At 38.4% G+C, this 13,827-nt stretch overlaps 1 protein-coding gene across 1 annotated transcript; it reads right to left on the bottom strand.

Moving 5' to 3' along the window:
* Positions 1–1,382: 1,382 nt before the first annotated feature.
* On the bottom strand, positions 1,383–4,538 carry LOC145799698 (uncharacterized). The gene is made up of 3 exons (XM_082889346.1): positions 4,425–4,538; positions 2,092–2,276; positions 1,383–2,007 (listed from the first exon to the last, which is right to left on the bottom strand). Exons 1-3 carry the CDS (start codon positions 4,536–4,538, stop codon positions 1,383–1,385), a joined length of 924 nt encoding a protein of 307 aa, XP_082745472.1.
* Between the last annotated feature and the right edge of the window lie 9,289 nt (positions 4,539–13,827).

Here is a 13,827-nt window from a genome sequence, read left to right on the forward strand (position 1 = left end):
TCAAAAGTGATTGTCAATGGTTGGAGATGATGGCTGGTTAGCCGCCTAAAGTGGTAGTTAAAAGTGGTTTTCAATAAAAAGTAGTGGCCAAAGATGGTTCTCGCTAGTAAGAGGTGACTGGTGGCAATGGAAGGTGGTTAGTAGTTGAGGGATGTAGTAGCCAAAGGTGGTTGACGGATGAGGTCACTGTTGGTGACGGTAGACGATAGTGATGAGAAGGAATGACAATGAGGAAGGTTTGAAGCAGATTTGTTGTCCTCCACCCCCATCTCATATCATATTGGGGGCAAGGATATGTTAGTTTTGCAGTTTTAAAAATAAAAAATTAATAAAAATTAAAGATAATATAATATAATATATTATAGATAATAATTTATAATTAATAAGAGTTAGGAGATGTAATATGATAATAAATGAGTGAAAATGAATATTAAATACAATATTTTACTATTTTAGTTTTATTATATTAAAAAAATTAAATTATATAAATATCATATATATAAATATAAATATATTTAATAAATAAAATTGAGGTGGTGACGGGGTAGATTAAGACGGGAGAGCAGTGCGTGGTAGTCAGAAAGAGTTGAAGGAAAAAGAAGAAATGAAAAAAAAAAAAAAAATTTAAATAGAAAACAAAACGAAGTTTTTTGTGTTTACAACATTTTGAAAACGAAAATATAAACCAAACGAGTTTTTATTTACAGTTTTTAAAAATTCTGTAAATAGAAATAGAAACCAGTAAATATAAACTTTACCAAACAGGGGTTCGTTTGGGAGGAAGGGTTGGGTTGGGCTGGGTAGGGGGCTATTTTACCACAAAAAAACAAAATAGACTTTTTAACCCAATAAGACAAAACATTACATCCAATCCATAATCATTACATTTTTTTTTTCTCACAAAAATTAAAATAGCCAAAAATTCCATCCCAAACGAGGCTTTTTAACCTCAGGCTAAAAAAGCCAAAAAGCCAATCCACTACCCAAACGAAGGCTTAATATATAATGATATGTTTATTTACAACACAAAATTAGTTACTTATCGCCCTTTTCTATTTACACTACTTTGAAAATTTAAATTTAAATTTTTTATTTTTTATTTTTTTTTAAATGATAAAATGCCCAAGGCTACAAAGCATCAGAGCTTGACAAAGCTAATAGTTAGGTAGGGGGATTCCTAACCTGATCTAGAGGGAGTGAGCCTTTGAGATTGCCAGAAGCTAACCAATGCGCCACGCAGTTTGCATTGCGATGAACCCATGAAAAGGCTAAGAGGCAAGAAGACCCCAAGAATGAATATCTTGAAAGTTGACCCATCTTTCCCAAGGTGGTACTAGCTTCGAAACACTCAGTTCCATCACTGATTTGTTATCACTCTCAACCTAAACATTAGAGAGAGCAAGAGAATCAACAAAGGCACATACAAAATGCACTACCCGTGCTTCTTCTTGAATGGTAGAGGAAGATTGAGTGAGGTGCACCAAGCCATCAACAAGCATTCCGCTGGAGTTGCAAAGAATGACTGCTAGGGAGGTTCTCCTTCCATCAGAGGAGAAGCTAGCATCACAATTGACTTTAAATTGACCTTGAGGAAGCTTAGCCCATGTTGAAATCTCTTGCAGTGGAATAGGGAAATGGATAACCCCGTTGGAATGAACATCAATGACATCACAAATCTTAGCCCAAAGAAGCTTAACTTTAGTGATAGTTTGGGCAAGGTCGACCAAAACATGATTGAAGACCCAATCATTCTTGGCTTTCCAAATGCACCAATTAATCACGACAATCTTACCCATCAAGTGCAGATGCTCAGGAACATTAGGGCAGGAATTCGTAAGTTTGAGGGTCGACAATAAAGCCGAATCAACAACATCCTCGTCCACTTTGAAGCTTAAGTTGCACCCAAACCAAATAGCCCGAGTCCAATGACAATGAAACAAGAGGTGTTTAATCGACTCAATTAGCATGTGGCAAATGGGGCATTCTTGTGAAGGAGCACACCTCCTCCTATAAAGGTTTTCCTTACTGGTCAATTTGTTTTTGCAAACTTGCCACTAGAAATTATGAACTTTCGGAGGAACCTTGAGAGACCAAATGATTTTCCATAGCTCTTGAGGTGGTTGAAAGGAAATAGAGGTCGACTGGTTGTTAACTGCTCGTTGGAGATTAGCAGCTACATGATATCCATTCTTGACTTCATGAGAACCATTTTTTGAGAAATGCCAGACCAAAGAATCACCAGCTCCAGCAAGAGAAGTCGGAACAACCGCAATAGACTGTTCGAATAATCTCTTATTATGTGTACAGTGTGAAACATGAAATCATTGCATCAAATATATTACCAAATCATATAAAAAAATATAAGTTGAACATAACGTAAATTATTTGGGTAAAACCAAACCAAACTATATACAGAGAACTAGAAATACTTACAGATGTAGAAAACTTACAAAGAGATTGTAAATCTAGAAACAAAACCAAATGTGATCAAGGCTTGTGTTGGACACAATTTCCTTAAGACAAATTCGTCCCCCTCTATGGTGCTCACGAGTTTTTATCGGATGCTCGTCTCCCAAGGTACAACAATCAAATCTTGCAGAAGCAGCACTATCATGGCAAGTTTGGCGAACCTTACTGTGCAGAATTCTTTTATGGAAAAGACAGAGTGCAGAAGGAAAGAAACACAAGATGAATTACATGTTTAATGAATGCAATGAGGGTCTATTTATATAGGTGAATTGGTGACTCTTTGAAAGGTCATGGTGATTTTTCAATGAAAAGACACATCTCTTTTCTATGAAGAGACACAACTTTTCCATGGAATAGGTACAAAGAATAGATATGATTGTTCTTTCAAACAAATTCGAATTTTGAATCAAATCTGGTTCAATTCTGACAAAAAAATATAACAAATAAATTTAATTTTAAATTAAATAAATTTTGTCTTAAAACCATACTTAGATGGTGCACTTTAGAGTCAATTTGTCATTCACCTGTTAATAGTTTCCAAACAATTTTTTCAACAATCCCCCACGTGAACGAAATGACGGAAAAGTATGCAAGACTCAATGCAGACTCAAAGAGAATTCAATTGGAAATATTTTGAATGGGGATAGGTAGCTTTTGGCTTTGAACTTTCTTCAGTGAAAGACTATCGGACTTACTAGCTAATCAATGGACATGATGCCTTGAACTGTTCAGTTGTTTGTATAAGCCAAGACAATAAAATTCACACAAAATATCTCTAGACATAGCTTAGTTCTCACGGTTGTACCGTTTTGGCCTTGGACATGTCCTGGTATTTCATGAGTGCTTTAGAGATTTTAGCCTTATCAATTCTCATAGAAGCGGCCCCTTCAGACTTATATAGGTGATCCTTATTTCGAGTCTCTTAAATACTCTTCTTGAAAGATACCCCTCTAAGTTTTTCAAAATATAAGTGATCATTAAAAACATAGCTTACCTAAGTCCTCTACATACAACACATGTTTCAGATATCACTGTCATCATAGGAATGGATAGGAGATAGACTCCCTTAGTGATTTCTGGTGAGTCATCCATAATTTGGTTGTCCCTTTGAACCTATATCTTAGGATCTCCAGTCAACTAGGTTGGGTTGCCATTATGGCGACTCGAAATTAATAGGCTCTGATAACATTCCCCTCGATGAACTTTCCCTCATTTACTCTTTGGTCAAACCTTTTGTTTAGCGGCCACTGTTTTTTGTTTGACCTTCTCAGTTATATATCATTGAGTAGTTATTGGATCCACTATATTATCCTTCAACAATAAGTTTTTGATTACATTGAGACTTACCGTTACTCTATGTCACTCCCATTTTCAAATCAAATGATAAACATAGAGGTGTTCCTTAGGTGTTAATGAAACCATTTTTGCTTCTACTCCAACTTTGTCTTATAAAAAGAATTGAAATTTTTCGTGGACCTATTGTCGGAACCGTTACTTTAGTAAAATCTTCTAAGCACCCCCACATTTTAAGTACTCTAAGAAAAATTAATTTTCTTATTAAGATATTACCATACGAAAATATCAATACACCCCCACAATTCTGATATGAATTAGTATATAACATCCATTATTTGGTGACTATGGTGTGCTTGAATCATAAAATTCCAAATCAAATTTATGAAATACAAAATTCAGAATAATTATGACTACATAAGTCGTAATTATGTGATAACATCACAATCATATCATTTCATATCACAAAATATGAATAAAGAGGATGATATTATTAAAAACCAATAACTCAAGTACAAAACTATATGTAGAGCTTTATTGTTCATTGTTACAAAATAAAAAATAGACTCCAGTTATTTTTGCTTAATTACATAGACTTAATTTAGAGACCTCATCAGAAAGAGTCTCCATCTCAGTCACATTAGCTTGAAAAGACCTTTTACAGGAGTTCTCATTGTCCTTATGCGGTTGGCGACAATCCTTAGAATGGTGCCCTTGTATACCACAATTCTAGCATTTACCATTGAACCTCTTATTGTTACCACCGTTAAGTCCATTTCTATAGCGATTATGGTTTAGACCCGACCCATTTGATGTTTTGGATCTGGGTTTCATTATATAGTGGTTCATGTCTTGTTTCCCATATTTCTCTTTGAGTTTGTCTATTGGGATGTGTTGGTTGCGCTTGGAACAAGTTGGTAGCTTGTTTTTCAAATTGTTGTTGCCTAGAATTTTTCTTCTTCACTCGAGTGACACTTCTTGTGCTCGAGCGGTCTTTGTAAACTCTCTGTACTTTTGCAAGTCTGCAAAACTACTGGGAGGTGGTATTTTTTGCTTGAGCGAAGCTTCTTGCACTTGAGCGGTGCAACTTAGTGTGTCTGGCCACTCGAGTGCACAAAGCGGTCTTTGAGAACTCTTAGTACTTTTGTAGGCTTGCAAAACTACTGGGAGCTAGCATTCTTCACTCGAGGGATGATTCTTGCGCTTGAGTAGTCCTTCTTGAGCTCGAGCGATGGCTGTTTGTTTGTTTGTAAAACTTTTGGGAGTTTGTATTCTTTGCTCGAGCAGTCACTTCTTGCGCTCAAGCGGTCATACTTATTGTGTCTAGTCGCTCGAGCGACACTTCTTGCGCTTGAGCTGTCTGCGTGTATATAAGTCCGTAAAAGTCATTTTTTAGATCAGTTTTTCATCTCTCTCTCTCTCTAAACATTCTATAAATCCTAGATCTACACTCTCTCTCTCTAAAACTCTACTTCTCTCTACAAATACTCCTAGATCCATCGAGTTCTTCGCCCTTGTCCCTTTGTTAAAAAGGTAGAGCACGCCATGGGCTTCCTTTTGATCTGAACAAAGTTAGGTTTGGGCATTGTTGGAGTTCCTTCACTCTTTCTCTCATCTTCTAAGCTTGAGGTAGGGATTTTTTGTACTTTCTTATGATTTTTAACTTAGATATTTGTCTTTATAAAACAACATTGTGATCGAGAGGAATTTTGGACAAACCTAGGATTTGGCTTGATTTCAAAAGAGAGGTTTTCAAATGCTTGGCTAGAAATGATTAAGAGAATGTATTTATTGTTGAGTTATGATGAATTAGTGGATTTTTACCTTTGAATTTGGTTAATAAAGAAATGGGGGTTTTACCCTATATAGATATATATCAAATGTTGATTTTGAAAGGATAAATGAAATTGATATTGGAAATGTGAAATTGGGTTGATATTGATGAGGATGTGTAGACACCCCATTTTTGACGTCCCTTAAGACTTGGGCGCCACTGATTGATCACTCAGTGATGAATATGTACGCTTGCGGAATGCTTGACTTCTTTAGCAGGAAACCTCAGTTTTGAACCTTCAAACCTTGTGCCTTGTTTTGGACCAAAACAATGGTTTTTCAGGCCTGTGCTCCAGGGACCTGTTGTCCACTAGTGTGGCTTGCCACCCACTAATGTGGCCTAGTGGCCGGCCACCCACTATTAGTGGCATATTGGCCACTGGTGCAAAAAATCAGATATTTTTTGCCAGTTGTCCCTACAGATGCATGCACCATTCCAACTGTATTTGTAAGGATATTTTTGAGGGTCTCTCATATATTTCTATGTATAGACGACCCTCTCTTATATTTAAAGGTTAGAAAATTTTTGGACTTTTAGAAAATTTTGGAGAGCAAAATTTTGAAAAATTTCTCTCTCTTTACAATTCTCTCTCTCGTTTGCAACTTGCATAGCCTTTGCCTAAACACTCTAAACCAAACCTAGAGAGTTCCTTGTTGAGGTGATTTGAGCTTGAATTTTAGCTCTTGTGAAACTTGAGAGTGTGAATTAGTAGTTGGTAACTCAAAGGATCATTCCTCCTTCAAGAGGTATACATTCTAGTGCTTTTGTACCATCTCTACACTACTTGTTTTTTATATTTTCTTGCTATTTTTGAGCTATTTATTACCTGTATTTTTGAGCTGAAACTTGTGGTTTAAGGCCATTAAAGATAGAGGGGTTGACAACCCTTCTTTGAACCTTGCTTCTAAGGCCTTTTCCCTTGTGTTTCCCACCTTCTCATTAATTTTTTTTGAGCTTTTTACCACTGATTTTAAGAGGTTTTTCAGAAGCAAAGATCATGTTTTGAAGTCCCAAAAGTGGAGGGGTTAGCCTCCCCTTCTTGTGCTTGTGTGCTAGTTTTAATTCCTCAATATTTTAGCTAGTTGTTGTAGTTATTTTTATCTTAATTCCAGCACTTTTTAGGACTGTTTTAGGATTGTTTTTATGAGTTAGCTTCATTCATGCTTTGTATAGTATGCTTGTAGTGTAATGGCCCTCATAGGCTTGGTGGTTTAGGTCTTAGCCACCAACCTATTTGAGTTGATAGTATTTATTTCTTGCTTTCCATACTTGTGTTCACCTCTAAGCATCTCTGCAACCTCCCCCATTTCTTGGTTTTTCCTTTTCTTTGAGAGTGGTTTCAAACCGATTGTGTGTTTAAGCTTGAGATTGAGGTTATTGTGCTTAATGGTTTAATCCCTTTGAGAGTTCATTACCAACATCATGACATTTCTCTCATGCCTAAAACAACACTTGGTTTGGTACTTCTCTCCATTAGTGGACTTAAAGCTCATTATTCGACTCAATTGATTAATGAATTAAAATGAAGTAATAAAATTGGGATTAAAATATGAAGCAAGATAATAAAATAATTTGGTGTTCAATCGAACGTTAATTGAACACATGGAGACTTGGCTTGTTTCATACTTGTTAGTAATGAATTGGTTCAAGTTTCAAAGGTCAACCACTTCCCTTGATCAATCCATGATAGGGATGAGGTTTTTGTTGGTCTTTCCTTACCATCTATTGAAATTGTGTCCCTTGATTCATAAGTCATCATGCAATGAAATTGCGTCGATTGATGGCTTGCGAATCAAGCCTACCCCTCCTTTGACCTGTTTGCTGATAAGGAGAGGCAGGGTGGACAAACATTCCTTGAGAATGCTCTGTTTGTGTTTTGTTTGTTCTCTGTTGCTGTAGGAAAGAACTAACATCAGTGGTCGACAGACCACTTTTACTGGATGACGACACACTATTAGTGGCCTGCCGGCCACTACTTCTGGGTTGCCGGCCATGTTTTCTAGACAGGCAGTGTCCATTTTCCAACAGAGCAGAGCAGAGGCTGAGGTGGAAAAACAATGCAATTTTCTAACTATGCAACAGAGGCATTCTGGCAGCAAAATAGGGGACTTTTTCGGGTGGAAATCCGCGTGCATGCATGGGTCAACCCTCATTCACCGGGGATCATAATAGTTAATTAATTAGCTAATTAATTGTGCATTGTAATTAGTTAGTTAGTTTTTGTATTAAACTAAGTAGAATATCTAGTTAATTTGGTGTTGTACTTATTTAATTAGCTAAAGTAGTTAGGTAATTCGTGGTGTTGTAATAATTAGCTAGCGTAGTTAGTTTATTTCATTTGGTTTGTAATAATTAGTTAAGTAGCTTAGTTAGTTCATTTATTTGAACTCTTTTGTGCGAGAGTCAAATGCAATAATGTGTATGTCTTTCAACCCCACGTCTTTCTCCCTTTTATTTACTTGCTTATAATGGGTAGTTTAGAACATCATGTTTCTTTTAGCATACCCCATGATTTGTATTCATTTGTCTTGCATGCATCGAGGCTCGGTCTATCATTCTAAAAAGCATTGTAGTTTACATACTTTGTTGAAAACGTGTTTAAATCACATGTTATCAAATTGATTCACATGCCATATTAGTAGTTGAGCCTATTAATTACATATTGTACGTGTTGCATTAGTCATATTTTGCATTAGTTAGGACCATGCATTTTTCTAACTATTTTCTCTCTTTTGGCTTGCCTTGGAGTACGAGGTGAGCATTTTTATGGTTTAGCATATCGCATGCGTGTGATTGTTGCCATGTCAAGCATGATTACCATGAGGCTAAGTGCTTAATTGGTATACTTGCTTGAATGCCTGTGGATGAAGGCTAATTGCTTGAATTGGAATAATTTGAGTAATGTATATATGTGATCACTTTTTCAAGTGGTACATATTCACACACTTTAAAAAAAAAAAACATGAATCAAAGGATTCTAATTTTTGCAAATTAGCCTATACTTGTGCGCAACACATAGTAAAGTTAGCCTAATAATCAGAACAAGAGCATATAATGTAAATAAGAATCACATCATGATTAGTGGAGGCCGATCTTTGATCGGGCGAGTGGGGTGCTCAATTCATGACCTTCGCCCTCTTGTACCTAAGTTTCCGAGCTGAGACAATCTTGGTGATGACAGACATGTGGCCTTTGGCACGAGTCATGGGTTTCCTAAATTTCTCAAAAATATTTAGGTGGTGACTCTTTATCTGGAAAGCAGTCCATTTTTGGCATTTTGATTCAAAATCAATTTTCTAAAAGATTTGCCGAATTTCGACTCTTTTGTGTTTATCTATTTGACATTGCACTTGTGAGATTAGATTCAGAACCACAAGAGTCCAAACTGTAGGGCTATCATATCTGAAAAGAGCACGAAAAGTCGAGCTACAAGATGGTGGAGTTGGATATGTATTATCACTCAGATCTTGAAATTTAGAAAGTTTATCTTCATTGAAAATTGTTTAATCTGTTTGGAAATATCTATTTTGGGCTATTGGTGGATAATAGCTATGATTGTGGTAGAAATTGCATGAGAATTAAGAAAATTGAAACTATTGTCTCATCCATTTGCATCAAACATTATTTCATATTTACACATTGAAAATGTTTATCGTTTTGAGAAAATGGGTGAATTTGGGAACTATATGTTGTCTCGTTGAAATAAGTTGGCCTGAGTGTCCATGGTGAAAGTCCTAAAAACTGCGCGTATATGGGTGCTGATCTCGTAGAGAAAAATTCTGTGAAATGGCAATAGTAGTGCTTGTATAGCCTACGTTTACATGGGTGTCGGTCTACGGTTTCCTACGGGAGAAATTTCCGTGAAAGGTTGTATTTGTTTTGACATTCTCGGAGATTGTGGTTCACTGCCCTATTTTCTATTGTAAAGGAAATGATTTCATAATTGTGATAACCTTGGCATGGCATGGTTTCGGGAAAGTGATATAAAATGTTTTGGCATGAGAATTGCATATGCATATCACCTTATATCTTTGTTAAGATTCATATACTGTGTTGGATTATTTCTACTGGACTTTGGCTCACCCTATGTGGGAAAAACATTTTCAGGTGTTGATGATATGCCTTCGCCAAGGCAATAGCTTGGGAGAACTTGGAGCAAGAGCTTCATGTTGTTTGATTGTTGTATATGTTTCGTACATGCCAAGGGCCTTTAACTGTATTAGATTTAAGTCCACTTTTGTTGTAACCAAGCATCACCTTGGAAAGTTGTAAGCCTGTAGGGCATTTATTATTTGTTTTACTTTCATATCATATCTCAAGTTGTAACACATGCTACAAATTTAGGGTTAGAGCTTGTGAATGTGTAAATGCATGTGTTATCTTTTGTATAATTCAAATCATAGATGAATGGAAAGGATATTCATTTTTGAAAACGCATAACCTTATTTGATTATACGTCATGGGCTATCATTATGTTTTCGGGGCGTTACAACTTGGTATTAGAGCATACTGGGTTTGAATACTTTAGGTACGTGGGAAGTGGTTTTTACCATAATGGGTTTATCTTGCTTGATAGAGATATTTGTATGTATGGTGTGCTATGTGATTATATGGGTATGGGATTTAATTTCTATGATATAGAGTGGGTCTACGAGTTTCTACAAGTCCTATTAGAAGAGCACTTGATCACTGTAATTTCTAATTGGAACTCTGGCAACATCATGGGATGATCATTATCTAGAAAATAAATTCATATGTATTTATGTGATTACGCGCTGTTGTGGAGTGAATTAATTGTTGTTAGCTTTGGCACATTTGTAAATGTGCTAATCTCTGGTGTTGCCTTTATTAGGATGTCAGGACATGGACGTGGTGGTAGTAGGCGTGGCAGGCCTAGACGGCATGAGATGTTGATATCAGATGGAATTTCGACGCAGGAAGAAGGGGTTGGTCAAGCCAATATGGCCGAACCAATTAGTCAACACGCCATGGGCGCTTTGGCCCAAGAAATGGCTGGAGCCTTACAGGAATCCATGGACATTCTCAGGGCTAAGAATCGAGTCCAAGCCCAAGTTGCTGAGGCAGGGCCATGATTCTTGAAGAGGGAGTTCTTCCAATCTAATCAGGACAAGTTTTTGGGGGATCCTAAAGAGTGTTTGAAAGAGGGTGAATGGCTTGAGCAGATGGTGAAGACATTCGAGACGCTTGGCATCGAGTATGATGGGTTAAGGGTGACCCTAGCATCCTTCCTATTAAAGGAAGATGCAACTTAATGGTGGAAGTATGCACGAGGGTGCATTGAAGTGACTTGGGAGGCCTTTGTCAGCGCCTTCTAGGACAAGGTTTTGCCTCCCACTATCAGGGAGAAGTTGAGGGAGCAATTCTTGAAGCTCAAACAACTTAACACACCGGTGGTTGAGTTTGAGGCTACCTTTACTAGCTTGTCGAGGTTTACACCAGAGTTGGTAGCGACGGATGAATGCCGTTGCTTGGAGTTTGAGAAGAGGTTGAGGATTGGACTCCTTTTCAAGGTGGCCGCGTCCATGATTAGGGATTACGGTCGTCTTGTGGAGGCGGTGGTTCACTTGGAGACCGTGATTCAGACCGTGGAGGAGAGGATAAGCGGTTCCAGGAAAAGGAGTTAGGAGGTTCAGGGGGAGAATCGGGACAGTAAGAGACAGAGGGGTTCTAACCCATAGCAGTCCTACGTAGCATAGTCTAGATCCATCTTTCCTGTGCCGAGTTCGAGTTTAGGAAGAGGTAATTAGGGAGGCTTCACTTGTTTTAAGTGTGGCCAGTTGGGCCACAAGTCTCTAGCATGCCAACAGAGAGGAGGAGGGCAACAGTCTGCACCGTCTTCGGCTTTCCTTCAGAGCCAGAGTCAGGGGAGAGGGCAGCCACCTACTTGTTTTCAGTGTGGACAATCAGGGCATATGAAGAGGTTTTGCCCTCAGTTAGGTGGCACACCTAGTGCGTCTCGTTTGAGACAGATATAGAGCCATCAGCCTACCTAGTCAGTATAGGCCTTGAGGCCAATCATGGGTCCTCTTCGGCTTAATCTGTGCATCAGAATTATGCTCTGAGGGGAGAGCAGGTAGAGCAGAGACCTATAGGGCATGTTGTAGACCGCTTGAACTCGCTCTGCGCGCGAGGGCACGAATTGGGTTCCTACTACTACAGTTCGAACTCCTGTCACAGTTCTAAATCTAATCTCACAAAGTGTAATGTAAGACTGATAAATCACCAAAGAGTCCAAATTCGGCAAATCGTTTTAGAAAATTGATTTTAATCAAAAGATGCAAAACATGGACTGCTTTGCCAGATTTCAGAGTCGCCACCTAAATATTTTGTTTTGGGAAATTTAGGAAACCCTGACTCGTGCCTAAGGCCATGTGTCCGTCATCACCAAAGTTGCCTCGGCTAGGGAACTTGGGTATGAGACGGCAAGGTCCTAAAATGAGCACCCCCGCTCGCCCGATCAAAGATCGGCCTCTACTAACATGATATGTTGTTTGATAAACACATGTGTTCTTGTTCTGATTATTAAGCTAACCTTACTACGTGATGCGCACAACACACAAGTATAGACTACATCGCCTAATTTGGAACAAAACGTCTCATGTTTGTTTTTCGAAAATGATTTGAAGTTGCTACCTCAAGTAGGCTAAAATGCGGATTTGCCAACCTCAAGTGGGCTTAAAACATGATTTGCCACAAACAAGTGGGCTTAAAACGCACATTTTGATGAATTGTCCCAATTCAAGTAGTGAAGCCTTCATCCACAGGCATTCATGTAGTTAATCAAATAAGCACATAGCCTCATGGCAAGCATGCTATCATGGCAGTCACTTACACACATGCAAGGATGCTAAAGCGTAAACACTTACAGTGTACTCCGAGCCAAAACAAAAAAAACTAGTTAGTAATCATTCATGGTCCTAGCTATGTTAACAATGCCTAATGCGACACATGCAAAATGCATTTAAGTAGGGTCGGCTATCTAAGATGGCATATGAATGCAACACTTGATACATGTATTCAATTAGGTATTGAAATACAATGCAATTTGAATGATGCGCCGAGCTCGGTGCATGCAATACAAATGAATGGATGCAAACATGCAAGCATAAGGTATGCTAATCGAAATATGCCCTAAACTAACCATCAAAAGCTGATAAGTAAAAGGGAGAAAGAAATGGGGTTGGAAGACATGCACACAGGCACACAGGCACACACCCTTATTACAACATTTGCCCTCCCGACGAAGGGTCTGATGAAATGAAAGCTAACTAGCTACGCTAATTAAGCTAACTATTACAAATCACAACTAATTAACTATTCTAGTTAACTAATTATTACAATACAAGCCGATTCGCTAAGCACATTAACTAATTAAGTACAGAACCAACGAATTAACCATCTAAGCAAAATAGTTAAAAGGCCTCGGGGGCGAGTGATGCATGCATGCTCGATCGCCTTCCTCCAAAAAATCCGTCGCCTTGCCACCGGTTGCCTCTGTTTGCATTCGCTTTTATTCCTGAACACTGAACCAATTTACAGGCTGCGTCTGCTCCAGAACCAGAACCAGAACCACTTTGAACCACCTTCAAGCTGGTGGACTGACGGCCGCCAGGGAAAGCTGTAGACCACTTAAAGTGGCCGATCGGCCACTTCCTTTGGCCGGTCGGCTACTCCCCCTGGCTGGTCGGCCACTTGCTCCTGTACACTCCAATTTTGCTGCAAACAGAGTACAACAGAGGCAAAGCAAGGTATTTACAGGGTATGTGCGTACAAACACCCTCCTTATCATTTCTCAAGCTCAAAAGAGTGTGGTACTCGACTCTCGGGGCACCAACCGAGCATTGCAATGCACGATGGCCAAGAAACGAAGTTTGTACAAGTCAATGAATGCACAAATAACACACAAGACTCAAGAGACCTCCACCCTATCATGCACAATCAAGGGGGACGGCGACTAAGAAATGAGGCACGTTTCATCACTTCAAGTATGGAACGCCTCTTATTTCTCGTGTTTGGATTAATGTTCGATCCAAACACATGCAATGCCACACAAACATGTTATCTTGGCATGTTTTACTTAGATTCATTTTGTTTACTCGTTTTAGATTACCAATCCATCCTTTAATTGGTTAAGTCCAAAAGTGAGAAGTCCTTTAATTGGAAAGATGGACCAAGCCACAAGTGCCTTGAGCATGAAAGAAGCCTCATGC

Source organism: Camellia sinensis, chromosome 1 (assembly GCF_055761805.1).
Source record: "Camellia sinensis isolate YWXY chromosome 1, ASM5576180v1, whole genome shotgun sequence".
Lineage (NCBI taxonomy): Eukaryota > Viridiplantae > Streptophyta > Magnoliopsida > Ericales > Theaceae > Camellia > Camellia sinensis.

Excerpts from the sequence above, each read along its gene's own strand:
- LOC145799698 (XM_082889346.1), bottom strand. The coding sequence starts at position 4,538 with ATGGACTTAACGGTGGTAACAATAAGAGGTTCAATGGTAAATGCTAGA. Across the intron at positions 2,277-4,424 it reads TAAGGACAATGAGAACTCCT|TCTATTGCGGTTGTTCCGAC; the intron begins GTAAAAGGTCTT and ends TTATTCGAACAG. Across the intron at positions 2,008-2,091 it reads GAGCTATGGAAAATCATTTG|GAGGAGGTGTGCTCCTTCAC; the intron begins GTCTCTCAAGGT and ends AAACCTTTATAG.